The sequence below is a fragment of the Salmo salar genome, chromosome ssa26, assembly GCF_905237065.1.
Source record: "Salmo salar chromosome ssa26, Ssal_v3.1, whole genome shotgun sequence".
NCBI lineage: Eukaryota > Metazoa > Chordata > Actinopteri > Salmoniformes > Salmonidae > Salmo > Salmo salar.
Genome location: NC_059467.1, coordinates 33713436 through 33733933, shown reverse-complemented (window position 1 = coordinate 33733933; position 20498 = coordinate 33713436). Strand labels below are relative to the sequence as shown.

Genomic DNA, 20498 nt, shown 5'->3' with positions numbered 1-20498 from the left:
ACTGTGGAGGAGGAATTGGAGTTGTGTTTTTAATTCATGTGTAACTGTGGTTTTGTATGAGTATTCATTGTGTGGTGGGCTCCCAGACCCAATAAAGATTATTTCAAGCTCCTCTCTCTTCTCTCTCCTCTCTCTCCTCTCTCTCTTCTCTCTCTCCTCTCTTCTCTCTCTCCTCTCTTCTCTCTCTCCTCTCTCTCTCTTCTCTCTCCTCTCTCTCCTCTCTCTCCTCTCTCTCCTCTCTTCTCTCTCTCCTCTCTCTCTCTCTCTGCCTCTCTGTATGTAGTTGGTCTCTGATCCGTCTGGTCATGGTGAAACTGGCTCTACATAATGTCAAGACCTTCCTTCCTCTCACTGGACTGGACTTCACAGGTACACACAAACACACACACTAGGGTTGAATGGCAGGAAACCGTTTACCGGGATTTACCGCCCAAAACCACTCCCTTTTCCCAGGATAAATAACTGCGAGAAACCGGTAAATGATAATAAATTATTTATATGAACAGCAAGGCGTGAAATGGAAATGTTAAATTATATGTGATGTCTAAATCTGTCTTCTCTAATGCCTGTGCATAATGAATCATCAACACTCAGGGTGGGGACAGACAGCCCATCTCAGGGTGGGGACAATCTCAGGGTGGGGACAGACAGTCCATCTCAGGGTGGGGACAGACAGCCCATCTCAGGGTGGGGACAGACAGCCCATCTCAGGGTGGGGACAGACAGCCCATCTCAGGGTGGGGCCAGACACCCCATCTCAGGGAGGGGCCAGAGAGCCCACCTCAGGGTGGACCACAGTTCACAGTGCATGTCGACCTATCATCTCATCATGGTAACTTGTTTTCTTGTGACAGGAAGGCCTGCATTTTCTGCAGTATAGTCTATATTACAGTAATATAAAACCAAGTGTTGTCTAATATACCCAACTCCATCTGGCTTTCAGGGGTCACCTTATTTTTTAATTGTAAAGATATATATTTTTGATTGTAGCTGCAGAGTTTTAAAACAGCCTGTCACTCGAATATCGTTGCTTTAAATGAGTGCCCGCGCAGTCTCTCTCTCTCTCCATCAACTCCATTCAAATTGCATCCAAAATAAATCATCCTGTTCTAGATTGATATACAGCCCTATATATAGATGTCCTAGCCTACCTCTTTCAGGTAATACATTCAATGCAGTATTAGTCTTATATTTAGCTAATTAATGATGGGTTATGCATAATAAGCTTGTAATTTCTAGCCTCTTGTCTCTTGCTCAATACGCACACACCTGTGCTCCGCTGGCCTCTCTCCTTAAAAAACGCTCCTTAGCTCTTGGAGTCCCATGCAGGAAAAGCTACACTAGAACAGCTTGCTGGACATTATTATATTTTAGCATTTCTTATACCAATAGACTATTAGAAGAGGGACACAAGCTCTTGTTTGCTGAATGTTAAATACAGCAGCCAATAGAACTCACAGGTAGTTTGAAAGAAGAGCGAACTCGCGATGGTGGTAGGTTATATTTATTCAGACCCATAACCATTCAATCTTCATGAAGAGAAGTGAAAGCCTTCTGCATCTCATTCTGGTCCTATATTATTCAAGGATGTCATTAGAATGATGACGATAAGAACAACAAAACGTATTTCATTTAACTGTTGAAAGAGAGGAAGGAATGAAGCAACAATAGAGAAAGAGGAGGTAGGCTAATAAAATTAGGGGGAAGATTATGAAAGGCCAGCCTACTAATTATACAAATTCTATTCAATTTCAGAATTAATATCTAATTTGCTAGCCTATAGTTGTAACTTTGTAGGCTGCATGTGCTGCACTAGAATCACATGATCTCTCCCTGCTTTATCATGGTTTGAACGAGGTGAGTAATTCCAGGTCATTTATAGCATAATACAATGCAGTACAGTAATACAGTCCACACTCAAAAAGATTAGCCTGCTGGAGCTAGTTTCATTTATTTACCCAAGAGAGCATATAGCTAGCTACGTCTATGGGCTTTTATGTTTTTCTGTCGTGTGTAATGTGCAGTGGCCTATATCATATATGTATTGGATAAGGGCACCATCATTTGGGCTTTTTTGGGCTTGGGCTCATTAAATGTCTTTAATATAGGGCTCATCAGGCGCAGGTAGCATCAGGGTTGAATTTTGGATCAAAGCTCTAATCACATCCAGACAGGCCTATTTCTATACTTTCTAATTCTCTTGAATGACACTTCCAGTTTTGCCGAGATATTCCGGGTACCCCAGGAGAAAAGTGAATTATTCTGGGGATGGAACAATTGTAATATACCGGGAAAATATTCAACCCTAACACACACACACACACACACACACACACACACACACACGTTAGAGCGGCGCAACCAAAACAGTTTTTCTTTCTGTTATCGTCCTCTCCTCCCTCCATCAGACCTGCCGGTGACGTCTCCTCTGGGGAATGCTGTACTGAAGACACTAGAGAACTGGGAGACCATACTCCAGGAGAGGATGAACAAGTTTGATGGTCCTCCTCCCAACTACATCAACACCTACCCCACTGACCTCAGCTCAGGAGGGGGGCCCGCCATACTGAGACACAAGGCCATGCTGGAGCCTGACAACACACCTTTCAAGTGGGTATTGTTCACACACACAGATACATAGACTACACACACACACACACACACACACAGATACATAGACTACACACACACACACACAGATACATAGACTACACACACACACACACACACACACACACACACACAGATACATAGACTACACACACACACACACACACACAGATACATAGACTAGACACACACACACACACAGATACATAGACTACACACAGATACATAGACTACACACACACACACAGATACATAGACTACACACACACACACACACACAGATACATAGACTACACACACACACATATACATAGACTACACACACACACAGATACATAGACTACACACAGATACATAGACTACACACACACACACAGATACAGACTACACACACACACACAGATACATAGACTACACACACACACACAGATACATAGACTACACACACACACACACACAGATACATAGACTACACACACACACACACACAGATACATAGACTACACACACACACACACACAGATACATAAACTAACACACACACACACACACACACACAGATACATAAACTACACACACACACACACACAGATACATAGACTACACACACACACACACAGATACATAGACTACACACACACACACACAGATACATAGACTACACACACACACAGACACATAGACTACACACACACACAGACACATAGACTACACACACACACAGACACATAGACTACACACACACACAGACACATAGACTACACACACACACACAGATACATAGACTACACACACACACACAGACACATAGACTACACACACACACAGACACATAGACTACACACACACAGACACATAGACTACACACACACAGACACATAGACTACACACACACAGACACATAGACTACACACACACAGATACATAGACTACACACACACAGATACATAGACTACACACACACACATATACATAGACTACACACACACACAGATACATAGACTACACACAGATACATAGACTACACACACAGATACATAGACTACACACACAGATACATAGACTACACACACACACACAGATACAGACTACACACACACACACACACACACACAGATACATAGACTACACACACACACACACAGATACATAGACTACACACACACACACAGATACATAAACTACACACACACACACACACACAGATACATAAACTACACACACACACACACACACAGATATATAGACTACACACACACACACAGAGATACATAGACTAACACACACACACACACAGATACATAGACTACACACACACACACACACACACACAGATACATAGACTACACACACACACACACAGATACATAGACTACACACACACACACAGACACATAGACTACACACACACACACACAGACACAACACACACACACACACAGACACATAGACTACACACACACACACAGATACATAGACTACAGACAGACAGACAGACAGACTCATGTTCTCACATGTTTCTGTATGTGTGTCTCGTGTTCCAGGAATAAGAACCACATTTCGTTCCCTGCGAGGCGTCTCTGGCACTACCTGGTGAAACAGGAAGTTCTTCAGGAGACTCTGATTCGCTATATCTTCACTAAGAAGAGGAAGCAGAGCGAGGTAACGAGCTAAACTGGACCCCTGGTACAATCTGTCTGTCCCTCCACTTCCCCTACACCTACATAATGTCTGGTCTCATACACCAGGCATCCTTTATTTACCTGGTTATTACTTACACATTAAACAAGTCAAATGGTCATTATATGTTTCAAGGTGGATTCAGAAAGGTGTCATTATATCACCTAACTTGTTAATGATTCATTAAGTGGATTCAGAAAGGTGTCATTATATCACCTAACTTGTTAATGATTCATTAAGTGGATTCAGAAAGGTGTCATTATATCACCTAACTTGTTAATGATTCATTAAGTGGATTCAGAACGGTGTCATTATATCACCTAACTTGTTAATGATTCAGAATGGTGTCATTATATCACCTAACTTGTTAATGATTCATTAAGTGGATTCAGAAAGGTGTCATTATATCACCTAACTTGTTAATGATTCATTAAGTGGATTCAGAAAGGTGTCATTATATCACCTAACTTGTTAATGATTCATTAAGTGGATTCAGAACGGTGTCATTATATCACCTAACTTGTTAATGATTCATTAAGTGGATTCAGAACGGTGTCATTATATCACCTAACTTGTTAATGATTCAGAACGGTGTCATTATATCACCTAACTTGTTAATGATTCATTAAGTGGATTCAGAACGGTGTCATTATATCACCTAACTTGTTAATGATTCATTAAGTGGATTCAGAAAGGTGTCATATCACCTAACTTGTTAATGATTCATTAAGTGGATTCAGAACGGTGTCATTATATCACCTAACTTGTTAATGATTCAGAACGGTGTCATTATATCACCTAACTTGTTAATGATTCATTAAGTGGATTCAGAAAGGTGTCATATCACCTAACTTGTTAATGAGTACATAGCAGGTAACTACTGAGAACCAGGTTTAACATAGTGTTACCTCCTCCAGTACAGCCTCTCCTACAACATGCACCATGTCAGACAGATCATCTGTCTGGATGTTTCCTTAGTCATCTTCACCACAATAGTTCTTCAAAACCCCACATTCTATTGATGTATATTTTATAGATCCTATATTTTGAGTAAGGTCCATAATTATTTTGTACATTATGGCCTAGTTAATTTAACTTCTGAATGGTAGTGTATATCTCACACACACACACACACACACACACACAGACTTTTATTGTTATTATTATGGTTTTGATGGCCTTGTATTGTGTAATCAAGAACAGAGGATTCTGTGATGTCTGCACACCATCACTACTATCATCACTTCTATTATTAGTATTATTATTACTAAAATGTTCATTATCATGTCTGCAGACATCCACTAACACAGACACACATCTTATACTAACACAACACTAAATTAGAACCACATCCATAGATCCTGCTTTGTTGAGATTTGAGTAGAAAGTTAAAGATGTGATTTCAAACTAAAGAGGAACCTTATACCTGACTTCCAGTAACTAGACTCTTTAAGGTGTGTTTCTTTTGACTTGGGCGTTGAGACCGGGCCCCACCCTCCCCTCCACCCACTGTCATTGCATTGAGAGAGACGTCTCCTACCTCCCCAGCACTCCACTCTGTTACCATGTGATAGGACATTGTTTGGGTTAGGAGAAGCCTTTGCCTCATCCACATATTGACACATTGACTGTGTGTGTGGCTGCGTGTATCTACCATCCAGACAACCCTTTCATTTTTGTTTTCTTCATTTTGTGTTTTGTTTGTTTTGTGCATGTGTGTTGTGTTGTGTAGTGTGTTGAAGGCTTTATGGATCTCCTCAGCCCAAACTGTGTATCTGGAGCTCTCAGGTTCAACAAGGTAGTATCAAGGTGTCTGTCTGTACAGTGTGAACTGGTACCTGCTCAGGGCTGTGAAAGTCTCTCTTCTAATCACCGCTTGGCATGCTACACCTCACCATTACTACTCACTAACCCAACATGACTAGGGTTTTCCAGAGCTACACCTCACCATTACTACTCACTAACCCAACACGACTAGGGTTTTCCAGAGCTACACCTCACCATTACTACTCACTAACCCAACACGACTAGGGTTTTCCAGAGCTACACCTCACCATTAATACTCACTACCCCAACACGACTAGGGTTTTCCAGAGCTACACCTCACCATTAGTACTCACTACCCCAACACGACTAGGGTTTTCCAGAGCTACATCTCACCATTACTACTCACTACCCCAACACGACTAGGGTTTTCCAGAGCTTCACCTCACCATTACTACTCACTACCCCAACACGACTAGGGTTTTCCAGAGCTACACCTCACCATTACTACTCACTACCCCAACACGACTAGGGTTTTCCAGAGCTACACCTCACCATTACTACTCACTAACCCAACACGACTAGGGTTTTCCAGAGCTTCACCTCACCATTACTACTCACTAACCCAACACGACTAGGGTTTTCCAGAGCTACACCTCACCATTACTACTCACTAACCCAACACGACTAGGGTTTTCCAGAGCTTCACCTCACCATTACTACTCACTAACCCAACACGACTAGGGTTTTCCAGAGCTTCACCTCACCATTACTACTCACTAACCCAACACGACTAGGGTTTTCCAGAGCTACACCTCACCAATACTACTCACTAACCCAACACGACTAGGGTTTTCCAGAGCTTCACCTCACCATTACTACTCACTACCCCAACACGACTAGGGTTTTCCAGAGCTACACCTCACCAATACTACTCACTAACCCAACACGACTAGGGTTTTCCAGAGCTTCACCTCACCATTACTACTCACTAACCCAACACGACTAGGGTTTTCCAGAGCTACACCTCACCATTACTACTCACTAACCCAACACGACTAGGGTTTTCCAGAGCTTCACCTCACCATTACTACTCACTACCCCAACACGACTAGGGTTTTCCAGAGCTACACCTCACCATTACTACTCACTAACCCAACACGACTAGGGTTTTCCAGAGCTACACCTCACCAATACTACTCACTAACCCAACACGACTAGGGTTTTCCAGAGCTTCACCTCACCATTACTACTCACTAACCCAACACGACTAGGGTTTTCCAGAGCTACACCTCACCATTACTACTCACTAACCCAACACTTCCAGGGTTTTCCAGAGCTACACCTCACCATTACTACTCACTAACCCAACACGACTAGGGTTTTCCAGAGCTTCACCTCACCATTACTACTCACTACCCCAACACGACTAGGGTTTTCCAGAGCTTCACCTCACCATTACTACTCACTAACCCAACACGACTAGGGTTTTCCAGAGCTACACCTCACCATTACTACTCACTAACCCAACACGACTAGGGTTTTCCAGAGCTTCACCTCACCATTACTACTCACTACCCCAACACGACTAGGGTTTTCCAGAGCTACACCTCACCATTACTACTCACTAACCCAACACGACTAGGGTTTTCCAGAGCTACACCTCACCATTACTACTCACTAACCCAACACGACTAGGGTTTTCCAGAGCTACACCTCACCATTACTACTCACTAACCCAACACGACTAGGGTTTTCCAGAGCTTCACCTCACCATTACTACTCATTAACCCAACACGACTAGGGTTTTACAGAGCTTCACCTCACCATTACTACTCACTAACCCAACACGACTAGGGTTTTACAGAGCTACACCTCACCATTACTACTCACTACCCCAACACGACTAGGGTTTTCCAGAGCTACACCTCACCATTACTACTCACTAACCCAACACGACTAGGGTTTTCCAGAGCTACACCTCACCATTACTACTCACTACCCCAACACGACTAGGGTTTTCTAGAGCTACACCTCACCATTACTACTCACTAACCCAACACGACTAGGGTTTTCCAGAGCTACACCTCACCATTACTACTCACTAACCCAACACGACTAGGGTTTTCCAGAGCTACACCTCACCATTACTACTCACTAACCCAACACGACTAGGGTTTTCCAGAGCTTCACCTCACCATTACTACTCACTAACCCAACACGACTAGGGTTTTCCAGAGCTACACCTCACCATTACTACTCACTACCCCAACACGACTAGGGTTTTCCAGAGCTACACCTCACCATTAGTACTCACTACCCCAACACGACTAGGGTTTTCCAGAGCTTCACCTCACCATTACTACTCACTACCCCAACACGACTAGGGTTTTCCAGAGCTACACCTCACCATTACTACTCACTAACCCAACACTTCCAGGGTTTTCCAGAGCTACACCTCACCATTACTACTCACTACCCCAACACGACTAGGGTTTTCCAGAGCTACACCTCACCATTACTACTCACTAACCCAACACGACTAGGGTTTTCCAGAGCTTCACCTCACCATTACTACTCACTAACCCAACACGACTAGGGTTTTCCAGAGCTTCACCTCACCATTACTACTCACTAACCCAACACGACTAGGGTTTTCCAGAGCTACACCTCACCATTACTACTCACTAACCCAACACGACTAGGGTTTTCCAGAGCTACACCTCACCATTACTACTCACTAACCCAACACGACTAGGGTTTTCCAGAGCTTCACCTCACCATTACTACTCACTAACCCAACACGACTAGGGTTTTCCAGAGCTTCACCTCACCATTACTACTCACTAACCCAACACGACTAGGGTTTTCCAGAGCTACACCTCACCATTACTACTCACTACCCCAACACGACTAGGGTTTTCCAGAGCTACACCTCACCATTACTACTCACTACCCCAACACGACTAGGGTTTTCCAGAGCTACACCTCACCATTACTACTCACTAACCCAACACGACTAGGGTTTTCCAGAGCTACACCTCACCATTACTACTCACTAACCCAACACGACTAGGGTTTTCCAGAGCTTCACCTCACCATTACTACTCACTAACCCAACACGACTAGGGTTTTCCAGAGCTTCACCTCACCATTACTACTCACTAACCCAACACTACCAGGGTTTTCCAGAGCTTCACATCACCATTACTACTCACTAACCCAACACGACTAGGGTTTTCCAGAGCTACACCTCACCATTACTACTCACTAACCCAACACGACTAGGGTTTTCCAGAGCTTCACCTCACCATTACTACTCACTAACCCAACACGACTAGGGTTTTCCAGAGCTACACCTCACCATTAGTACTCACTACCCCAACACGACTAGGGTTTTCCAGAGCTTCACCTCACCATTACTACTCACTACCCCAACACGACTAGGGTTTTCCAGAGCTACACCTCACCATTACTACTCACTAACCCAACACGTCCAGGGTTTTCCAGAGCTACACCTCACCATTACTACTCACTACCCCAACACGACTAGGGTTTTCCAGAGCTACACCTCACCATTACTACTCACTAACCCAACACGACTAGGGTTTTCCAGAGCTACACCTCACCATTACTACTCACTAACCCAACACGACTAGGGTTTTCCAGAGCTACACCTCACCATTACTACTCACTAACCCAACACTACTAGGGTTTTCCAGAGCTTCACCTCACCATTACTACTCACTAACCCAACACGACTAGGGTTTTCCAGAGCTTCACCTCACCATTACTACTCACTAACCCAACACGACTAGGGTTTTCCAGAGCTTCACCTCACCATTAGTACTCACTAACCCAACACGACTAGGGTTTTCCAGAGCTTCACCTCACCATTACTACTCACTAACCCAACACGACTAGGGTTTTCCAGAGCTACACCTCACCATTACTACTCACTAACCCAACACGACTAGGGTTTTCCAGAGCTTCACCTCACCATTACTACTCACTAACCCAACACTACCAGGGTTTTCCAGAGCTTCACATCACCATTACTACTCACTAACCCAACACGACTAGGGTTTTCCAGAAGTCACGTTTGTAAGATTCCTGGAATCAGGAAGGAATAAGAATCTGTAATCCTTTAACCAGGATTTCTGAAAAACGTAAGAATCTGTTGAAAGTTAGTAGAATTGTTTAACCTTACCTACTACCTAACCTCACTGTCACTAACCCACTACCTCATCACATCACTTCACCCTACTGACTGTCACTAACCCAGTACCTCATCACCTCACTGTCACTAACCCACTACCTCATCACATCACCTCACCCACTGTCTGTCACTAACCCACTACCTCATCACATCACCTCACCCCATTGTCTGTCACTAACCCACTACCTCATCACATCACCCCACTGACACGGTCTGTCACTAACCCACTACATTTACATTTACGTCATTTAGCAGACGCTCTTATCCAGAGCGACTTACAAATGACCTCATCACCTCACTGTCACTAACCCACTACCTCATCACATCACCTCACCCCACTGACATGGTCTGTCAATAACCCACTACCTCATCACATCACCTCACCCCACTGACACGGTCTGTCAATAACCCACTACCTCATCACATCACCTCACCCAACTGACACGGTCTGTCAATAACCCACTACCTCATCACCTCACTGTCACTAACCCACTACCTCATCACATCACCTCACTGACACTGTCTGTCTCTACCCCCACTAACACACTGACACTGTCTGTCTCTACCCCCACTAACACACTGACACTGTCTGTCTCTACCCCCACTAACACATTGACACGGTCTGTCTCTACCCCCACTAACACACTGACACGGTCTGTCTCTACCCCCACTAACACACTGGCACGGTCTGTCTCTACCCCCACTAACACACTGACACGGTCTGTCTCTACCCCCACTAACACACTGACACGCTCTGTCTCTACCCCCACCAACACACTGACACGCTCTGTCTCTACCCCCACTAACACACTGACACGGTCTGTCTCTACCCCCACTAACACACTGACACGGTCTGTCTCTACCCCCACTAACACACTGACACGGTCTGTCTCTACCCCCACTAACACACGGTCTGTCTCTACCCCCACTAACACACTGACACGGTCTGTCTCTACCCCCACTAACACACGGTCTGTCTCTACCCCCACTAACACACTGACACGGTCTGTCTCTACCCCCACTAACACACGGTCTGTCTCTACCCCCACTAACACAACACGGTCTGTCTCTACCCCCCACTAACCCACACGGTCTGTCTCTACCCCCACTAACACGACACGGTCTGTCTCTACCCCCCACTAACACACGGTCTGTCTCTACCCCCCACTAACCACACGGTCTGTCTCTACCCCCCACTAAAACACACGGTCTGTCTCTACCCCCCACTAACACACGGTCTGTCTCTACCCCCACTAACACACGGTCTGTCTCTACCCCCACTAACACACGGTCTGTCTCTACCCCCACTAACACTGACACGGTCTGTCTCTACCCCCCACTAACACACGGTCTGTCTCTACCCCCCACTAACACGACACGGTCTGTCTCTACCCCCACTAACACACGGTCTGTCTCTACCCCCACTAACACACGGTCTGTCTCTACCCCCACTAACACACGGTCTGTCTCTACCCCCACTAACACACGGTCTGTCTCTACCCCCACTAACACACGGTCTGTCTCTGTCTGATCATTCCTTCTGTAGCTGGGCCTAAAGTCTTTCATTCGTCTGCTGCTGGACCCATTCTTCCTCTTCATCTCTTCCTAAATACTATCATCCCCCTCTGTAATAATGACTTATTCCTGCTCCTCTTCCAGCTCTGACAGAGAGGTGTCACGTGGACCTAACCTGCATGTTCTCACTGAGTGCTCACTGTCTCACTGTGGTGTGTCGCTGTGTGTCAGTGTAGGGGTGTTGTGATGGTGTGTGGCTGTGTGTGTATGTAACAGGTGTGTATGCTAAGATATTGTGTGTCTGTGTACAGTATGTATGTACCAGGTGTACTAAATGATGGCGGGTGCTGTGATAATGTGTTCCAGGTGGAGGGAGACTTAGGCTACCCAGGAAGGAATGCTAAGATCATCCACAAGGAGTCTGACATCATCATGGCCTTCGCCATCAACAGGGTGAGAGACATCTGCAGTGCACACACACATATATGGGCGCACATGTACACACAAACACACACACACTCAAAGCTTTCCCATTTGATGTAGTTTGACATTCAGGTGCCATGTTCGTCAGGTTTTACAGGTCGACACCATAGAGAGAAATGAGTAGAGTGGATTCCATTAGACTGGCCAATAAGGCCACCAGTTAACATATAACAGTCTAAGCCCTGTCTAATTTTATACTTTTTTTTACATTTATTTAATCCCTTATTTTTGTTTCTAAACAGTCTCCATATATACTTCCATAAATGATTTTAAACGGGTACTGGGGGCCTTTAGACTGGACTTGTGAGACCTGTGGACGTCCTAGAGCAGAACAGCCCATATATACGTGTTCCTGAGAGTCTCACCTTTACACAGATCAGTGTTTAGCCCAAACTGTTGGGACCCTACAGACAGAAGTTGGCAGATCGGCAGAATCGGCTTCAGACCAGTCCCAAGACGCTTGTGGGGTCGTAGAGCAAAACGGAGAACACCATCATGTTCCTGAGAGTCTCCTCCGTAAAGGGATTTTTAGGCCAAACCGTTCCGTCGCTACAGACGATTTTGTGAGAGTACCGATTTTCGTATGTCTCATGGTCTGACAAACACTGCTCTAGCTCTGTCACCTTTCACCCCAAATTCAGAATTGTTACATAGGCGGATGCGGTGGATTGAGGCACATCCAGTGCAAAAAAAAAGATATCTCTAACTTAAACTGATGGATTTTTGTATTATGCTAAATAGATTTCCACATGGGCGTGGACATCGGCCTTAGGGTGTTAACACACAGTACACCACATCTAAATGTTTCTTTACATTGGAATGTCTCTTCTACTCATTCAGATTATCTGTTATACATTTACTGGCCTCTCTTCTCTCCCCCCTCGTCCCCTCCTCCCCTCTTCTCTCCCTCTCTCCCTTATCCCCTCCTCCCCTCTTCTCTCCATTATCCCCTCCTCCCCTCTCTTCTCTCCCTCCCTCCCCCCTCTCTCCTCCCCCTCCAGGCTAACACCAATGAGATAGTGCTGGCGTCCACTCACGATGTGCAGGAGGTTGATGTGTCCACTCTGTTAGCTGCTCAGCCCTACACCTGGATAGGAGAGGACTTTGACAAGGAGTCACACAGGTCAGTACACTGTTAAAACACACACACACACACACACACACACACACATATATATATATATATATATATATATATATATATATATATATATATATACATATATATACATATACATACATTGTGTTGGACTTCTTTCTCTCCTCAGTTCTGATGACGTGGACTACCGTTCTTCCCACACTAACGTTGCCCAGGCCTCCTCTACCCCGTCCCACTTCAACCCCAAAGACATGGCAGCCTCTGCCTCCATGCCCTGGCTGGGGAGTGGGCAGACCAGCATGGGAGCTAGTGTGGTACGACACACAAACATCCTCCACTCACTCACTCACTCACTCACTCACTCACTCACTCACTCACTCACTCACTCACTCACACATACACACAAAACATTCTACACACACAAAACATCCTCCACACACTCACACACACACAGATGCATAGTATACACACACACACACATACTGTGTGTGTGTGTGTGTGTGTGTGTGTGTGTGTGTGTGTGTGTATATACACTACTGTTCAAAAGTTTGGGGTCACTTAAACATTTCCTTGTTTTTGAAAGAAAAGCAAATTTTTTGTCCATTAAAATTACATCAAATTGATCAGTAATACAGTGTAGACTTTGTTAATGTTGTAAATTATTATTGTAGCTGGAAACGGCTGATTTTTAATGGAATATCTATGTAGGCGTACAAAGACCCATTATCAGCAACCATCACCCCTGTGTTCCAATGGCACGTTGTGTTAGTTTATAATTTGAAAATACTAATTGATCATTAGAAAACCCTTTTGCAATTGTTAGCACAGCTGAAATCCCGGAGTCCCCTCTTCACGTTGAGACTGGGGTTTTGCAGGTACTATTTAATGAAGCTTCCAGTTGAGGACTTGTGAGGCGTCTGTTTCTCAAAATAGACACTCTAACGTACTTGTCCTCTTGCTCAGTTGTGCCCCGGGGCCTCCCAGTCCTCTTTCTATTCTGGTTAGAGCCAGTTTGCGCGGTTGTGTGAACGGAGTAGTACACAGCGTTGTATGAGATCTTCAGTTTCTTGGCAATTTCTCACATGGAATAGCCTTCATTTCTCAGAACACGAACAGCATGATGAGTTGCTGAATAAAGTTATTTGTTTCTGGACATTTTTAGCCTGTAATCGAGCCCACAAATGCTGATGCTCTAGATACTCAACTAGTCTAAAGAAGGCCAGTTTTATTGCTTCTTTAATCAGAACTACAGTTTTCAGCTGTGCTAACACAATTGCAAAAGAGTTTTCTAATGATCAATTAGCCTTTTAAAATGATAAACTTGGATTAGCTAACACAACATGCCATTGGAACAGAGGGGTGATGGTTGCTGATAATGGGCCTCTGTACGCCTACATAGATATTCCATAAATAATCTGCTGTTTCCAGCTACAGTAGTCATTTACAACATTAACAATGTCTACACTGTATTTCTGATCAATTTGATGTTATTTTAATGGGCAAAAAAATTTGCTTTTCTTTTAAAAACAAGGACATTTCTAAGTGACCCCAAACTTTTGACATTTCAGTTGAATGCATTCAGTTGTACAACTGACTAGGTACAGTATCTCCTTTCCCACTTTCCATTTACTTGGAACTTGTCAGTGCAGTGTAGTCCAGTGAGAGAGGTAGTAGTCTGTACTGACCTGTAGAGGGGCACAGTACTCAGGAGTGAAACCTCCATCCCAGCCTGTCTGGCTCACAGCTCACCACTCTAAACTCAAGGTCCTGTCTGTTTATTATGAAAACCCCCTCCCTATTGTCTCTCCCCACACTGCTCTGGTGTCATAGGAAATATGTGCAGCAGTACCTAGCAGAACTCAACAGAGTACTGTAAGACGGTACGGTTTAAAGCAAGCAGACAAACGTTCTTCTTTTAATGTTAGACGTCATTGTCTCACCCTATTCCTCGCTCGCTGTGTCCGAACTGAGGCCCACTAGCTGGACCTAGTCAGTCCAGTGAATATTGACACTGGTTATCTATCTCAGGCCAAACAGACAGAGAGTTGAGGACTAAACAGGCTGGTAGATGAGTCTATGTTACCAGAGATAGGCAGTGTGTGTGTTTGTATGAGAGAGATGGGACAGTATCAACACACAGATACCCAGCTCTCACAGCGTCTCCTCGGCTGCCCAAGGTACAGGCCTGCGTCACCGCATCACCCACTTCTCAAATATGTCCCCATTCAAGTGATAATCCTTCATGCTACAGTCAATATGGAGTACTGGTGCCTTGTACCAGAAGTATAAATATGTCCTAGTCTAGGTGGTGAGTCTTGGTAAGGCCAGACTGCATGGAAAGACAGTGTCGTTGACTTATACTGTATGTGTAAAATAGGTCCCAGTTGAGATGATGAATCCCCTTTAGAGTGAAAGGTTGTAGAGTAGTTTTAATGAACTAAAAGAAAGACCTGCACACTGCTCTGGCCAGTATCACTTCAGTTTATGAAGCCAACGTATCGGCCTGGTGGCCTTCATCAGAGCTGTTTCAGTTCAGAGAAATGTCCTAGTTGAGTACTGAACTCCGTAGTGTAGGGCATCACTGTGTATTGGCTGAATGTTTTAAAGACTGAGGTTTCAAATCAAGTTTGATGTATTAGGTTATTTGAATGTTGTTTTTCAGATTATGAAGAGGAACCTGAACAATGTGAAGAGAATGACCTCCCACCCCATATTCCAGTACTGTAGGTATCATCTAATGTGTACAATACCATATACCACTACTAGGTTCTATACAGTACCATATACCACTACTAGGTTCTATACAGTATACCACTACTAGGTTCTATACAGTACCATATACCACTACTAGTTTATATACAATACCATATACCACTACTAGGTTCTATACAATACCATATACCACTACTAGGTTCTATACAGTACCATATACCACTACTAGGTTCTATACAGTATACCACTACTAGGTTCTATACAGTACCATATACCACCACTAGGTTATATACAATACCATATACCACCACTAGGTTATATACAATACCATATACCACTACTAGGTTCTATACAGTACCATATACCACTACTAGGTTCTATACAGTATACCACTACTAGGTTCTATACAGTATACCACTACTAGGTTCTATACAGTACCATATACCACTACTAGGTTCTATACAGTATACCACTACTAGGTTCTATACAGTACCATATACCACTACTAGGTTATATACAATACCATATACCACTACTAGGTTCTATACGGTACCATATACCACTACTAGGTTCTATACAGTACCATATACCACTACTAGGTTCTATACAGTATACCACTACTAGGTTCTATACAGTACCATATACCACCACTAGGTTCTATACAATACCATATACCACTACTAGGTTCTATACAGTACCATATACCACTACTAGGTTCTATACAGTATACCACTACTAGGTTCTATACAGTATACCACTACTAGGTTATATACAGTACCATATACCACCACTAGGTTATATACAGTACCATATACCACCACTAGGTTATATACAGTACCATATACCACCACTAGGTTATATACAGTATACCACTACTAGGTTCTATACAATACCATATACCACTACTAGGTTCTATACAGTACCATATACCACTACTAGGTTCTATACAGTACCATATACCACTACTAGGTTCTATACAGTACCATATACCACTACTAGGTTCTATACAGTATACCACTACTAGGTTCTATACAATACCATATACCATATACCACTACTAGGTTATATACAGTACCATATACCACTACTAGGTTCTATACAATACCATATACCACTAGTAGGTTCTATACAGTACCATATACCACTACTAGGTTCTATACAGTATACCACTACTAGGTTCTATACAGTATACCACTACTAGGTTATATACAGTATACCACTACTAGGTTCTATACAATACCATATACCACTACTAGGTTATATACAGTATACCACTACTAAGTTATATACAGTATACCACTACTAGGTTATATACAGTATACCACTACTAGGTTCTATACACTACCATATACCACTACTAGGTTCTATACAGTATACCACTACTAGGTTCTATACAGTATACCACTACTAGGTTCTATACAATACCATATACCACTACTAGGTTCTATACAATACCATATACCACTACTAGGTTCTATACAGTACCATATACCACTACTAGGTTCTATACAGTATACCACTACTAGGTTCTATACAGTATACCACTACTAGGTTATATACAGTATATACCACTACTAGGTTATATACAGTATACCACTACTAGGTTATATACAGCATACCACTACTAGGTTATATACAGCATACCACTACTAGGTTATATACAGCATACCACTACTAGGTTATATACAGTATACCACTACTAGGTTATATACAGTATACCACTACTAGGTTGTATACAGTATACCACTACTAGGTTGTATACAGTATACCACTACTAGGTTGTATACAGTATACCACTACTAGGTTGTATACAGTATACCATATACCACTACTAGGTTCTATACAGTATACCACTACTAGGTTCTATATGGTACCATATACCACTACTAGGTTCTATACGGTATACCACTACTAGGTTGGATACAGTATACCACTACTAGGTTCTATATGGTACCATATACCACTACTAGGTTGTATACAGTATACCACTACTAGGTTGTATACAGTATACCACTACTAGGTTCTATACGGTACCATATACAACTACTAGTTTATATACGGTACCATATACCACTACTAGTTTATATACAGTATACCACTACTAGGTTAAATACAGTATACCACTACTAGTTTATATACAGTATACCACTACTAGGTTATATACAGTATACCACTACTAGTTTATATACAGTATACCACTACTAGTTTGTATACCACTACTAGGTTAAATACAGTATACCACTACTAGGTTAAATACAGTATACCACTACTAGGTTAAATACAGTATACCACTACTAGGTTAAATACAGTATACCACTACTAGGTTATATACAGTCTACCACTACTATGTTATATACAGTATGTGTACTATACAGCATACTGACGGCCTGTACACAACTCTGTTTGAATGGCTGGTCTGTTCCTTGAAATAGGGGAATTTCAAACATTTCCTAATGTTTCTGTGTGTGTGTTAGATATGACTGGGGCTCAGGACGGCAGTGTCCGTATGTTTGAGTGGAACAGGCCACAGCAACTCATCTGCTTCAGACAGGCAGGCAACGCCAGAGTCACACGCCTCTACTTCAACTCACAGGGAAACAAGGTCCACACACACACACACACACACACACACACACACACACACACACACACACACACACACAACAATACTATTTTTCATCCTCATTATTATGATTGTGCTGATCTCTCTGTCTGCCTCTCTCTGTCTGTCTGCCTCTCTCTCTCTGTCTGTCTGCCTCTCTCTCTCTGTCTGTCTGCCTCTCTCTGTCTGTCTGTCTGCCTCTCTCTCTCTGTCTGTCTGCCTCTCTCTCTCTGTCTGTCTGCCTCTCTCTCTCTGTCTGTCTGCCTCTCTCTCTCTGTCTGTCTGCCTCTCTCTCTCTGTCTGTCTGCCTCTCTCTCTCTGTCTGTCTGCCTCTCTCTCTCTGTCTGTCTGCCTCTCTCTCTCTGTCTGTCTGCCTCTCTCTCTCTGTCTGTCTGTCTGTCTGTCTGTCTGTCTGTGTCTCTGTCTGTCTGTCGCTGTCTGTCTGTCTCTCGCCGTCTGTCTCTCGCCGTCTGTCTCTCGCTGTCTGTCTGTCTCTCGCTGTCTCTATCTCTGTCTGTGTCTCTATTTCTGTCTGTGTCTCTATTTCTGTCTGTGTCTCTATTTCTGTCTCTCTGTGTCTCTGTCTGTCTCTCCAGTGTGGTGTATCAGATGGAGAAGGCTTCCTCAGTCTGTGGCAGGTCAACCAGACCTCCTCCAACCCCAAGCCCTACGTGGTACGTAACACACACACACACACACACACACACACACACACACACACACACACACACACACACACACACACACACACACACACACACTGATGCTTGAAGGATTAGGGATGGGGATTTTACAGAGGGTAAGAGAGTGGGCGTGCGTGAGTGATAGAGCGATTGGGAGTAATTCATTACCACTCTGTCTGCTTGGCTGAGGCTAACACAGCCTTCTATCTCCCTTCCTCTCTCTCCCCATCTCTCTTTTCTTTCTCTCCCTCTCTGTTCTTCCCCCCTCTCTCTGTCTCGCTCTCTCTCTTTTGCTCTCTCTTTTGCTCTCTCTTTTGCTCTCTCTTTCGCTCTTTCTTTCTCTCTCCCTGTCTCTCTCTCGGTCTGTCTCTCTCTCTCTCTCTCTCTCTCTCTCTCTCTCTCTCTCTCTCTCTGTCTCTCTGTAGAGTTGGCAGTGCCACTCTAAGACCTGTGGTGATTTTGCCTTCATCACTTCCTCCAGCCTCATCGCAACGGCAGGACAGTCCAACGACAGCAGGTCAGTATCAACATTACATATCATAACTACACCAGTCTTAGTACTGTCATAACAGTAACTCCAATGACTGAAACCTTTTTCTCCTTTTCTCCTCCAGAAATGTATGCCTGTGGGACACTCTTGTTTCACCTAGTAACACCATGGTGCATGGTAAGATTTGGTTGTCATTTCAGTCCACCAGGAATGAACATGCAAAGTTACCACAGTAGATAAAACAAGTCAAATGAAGTAGTTAGATGCCACAATTGTGTCTCCATTACATGAAAGATTAGGTGACCGGTCAAATCTTGACTTGATCAAGCAAAGGAGAGGAGAGTGGGGTTAGGACATTTTTTACATTCAGCATCACTCCATCAAGGGAAATATAGACTTCTTTTTAACAAAAATATTTAAGCAATAAGGCATGAGAACTCTGGGAGTATTGTGTGATAACTCCAGACTAAGGACTGTTCTTAGGCCAGAGGTGAAGAATGTAGCTAGCAGAGGTTCAATGATAACTCCAGACTAAGGACTGTTCTTAGGCCAGAGGTGAAGAATGTAGCTAGCAGAGGTTCAATGATAACTCCAGACTAAGGACTGTTCTTAGGCCAGAGGTGAAGAATGTAGCTAGCAGA

The 20498-nt window shown here is 43.6% G+C and overlaps 1 protein-coding gene across 1 annotated transcript in view; it reads left to right on the top strand.

The window, feature by feature from the left end:
* The window catches only part of LOC100286620 (dmX-like protein 2), a 94148-nt gene that overhangs the window by 69183 nt on the left and 4467 nt on the right, over nt 1-20498 (top strand). Inside the window, 12 exon segments of the mRNA XM_045708286.1 lie at nt 284-369; nt 2409-2610; nt 4155-4272; nt 6023-6088; nt 12155-12241; nt 13273-13394; nt 13540-13684; nt 16033-16093; nt 18557-18684; nt 19281-19358; nt 19793-19884; nt 19982-20034. Of these exon segments, the coding sequence (XP_045564242.1) occupies nt 284-369; nt 2409-2610; nt 4155-4272; nt 6023-6088; nt 12155-12241; nt 13273-13394; nt 13540-13684; nt 16033-16093; nt 18557-18684; nt 19281-19358; nt 19793-19884; nt 19982-20034 (1238 nt within the window).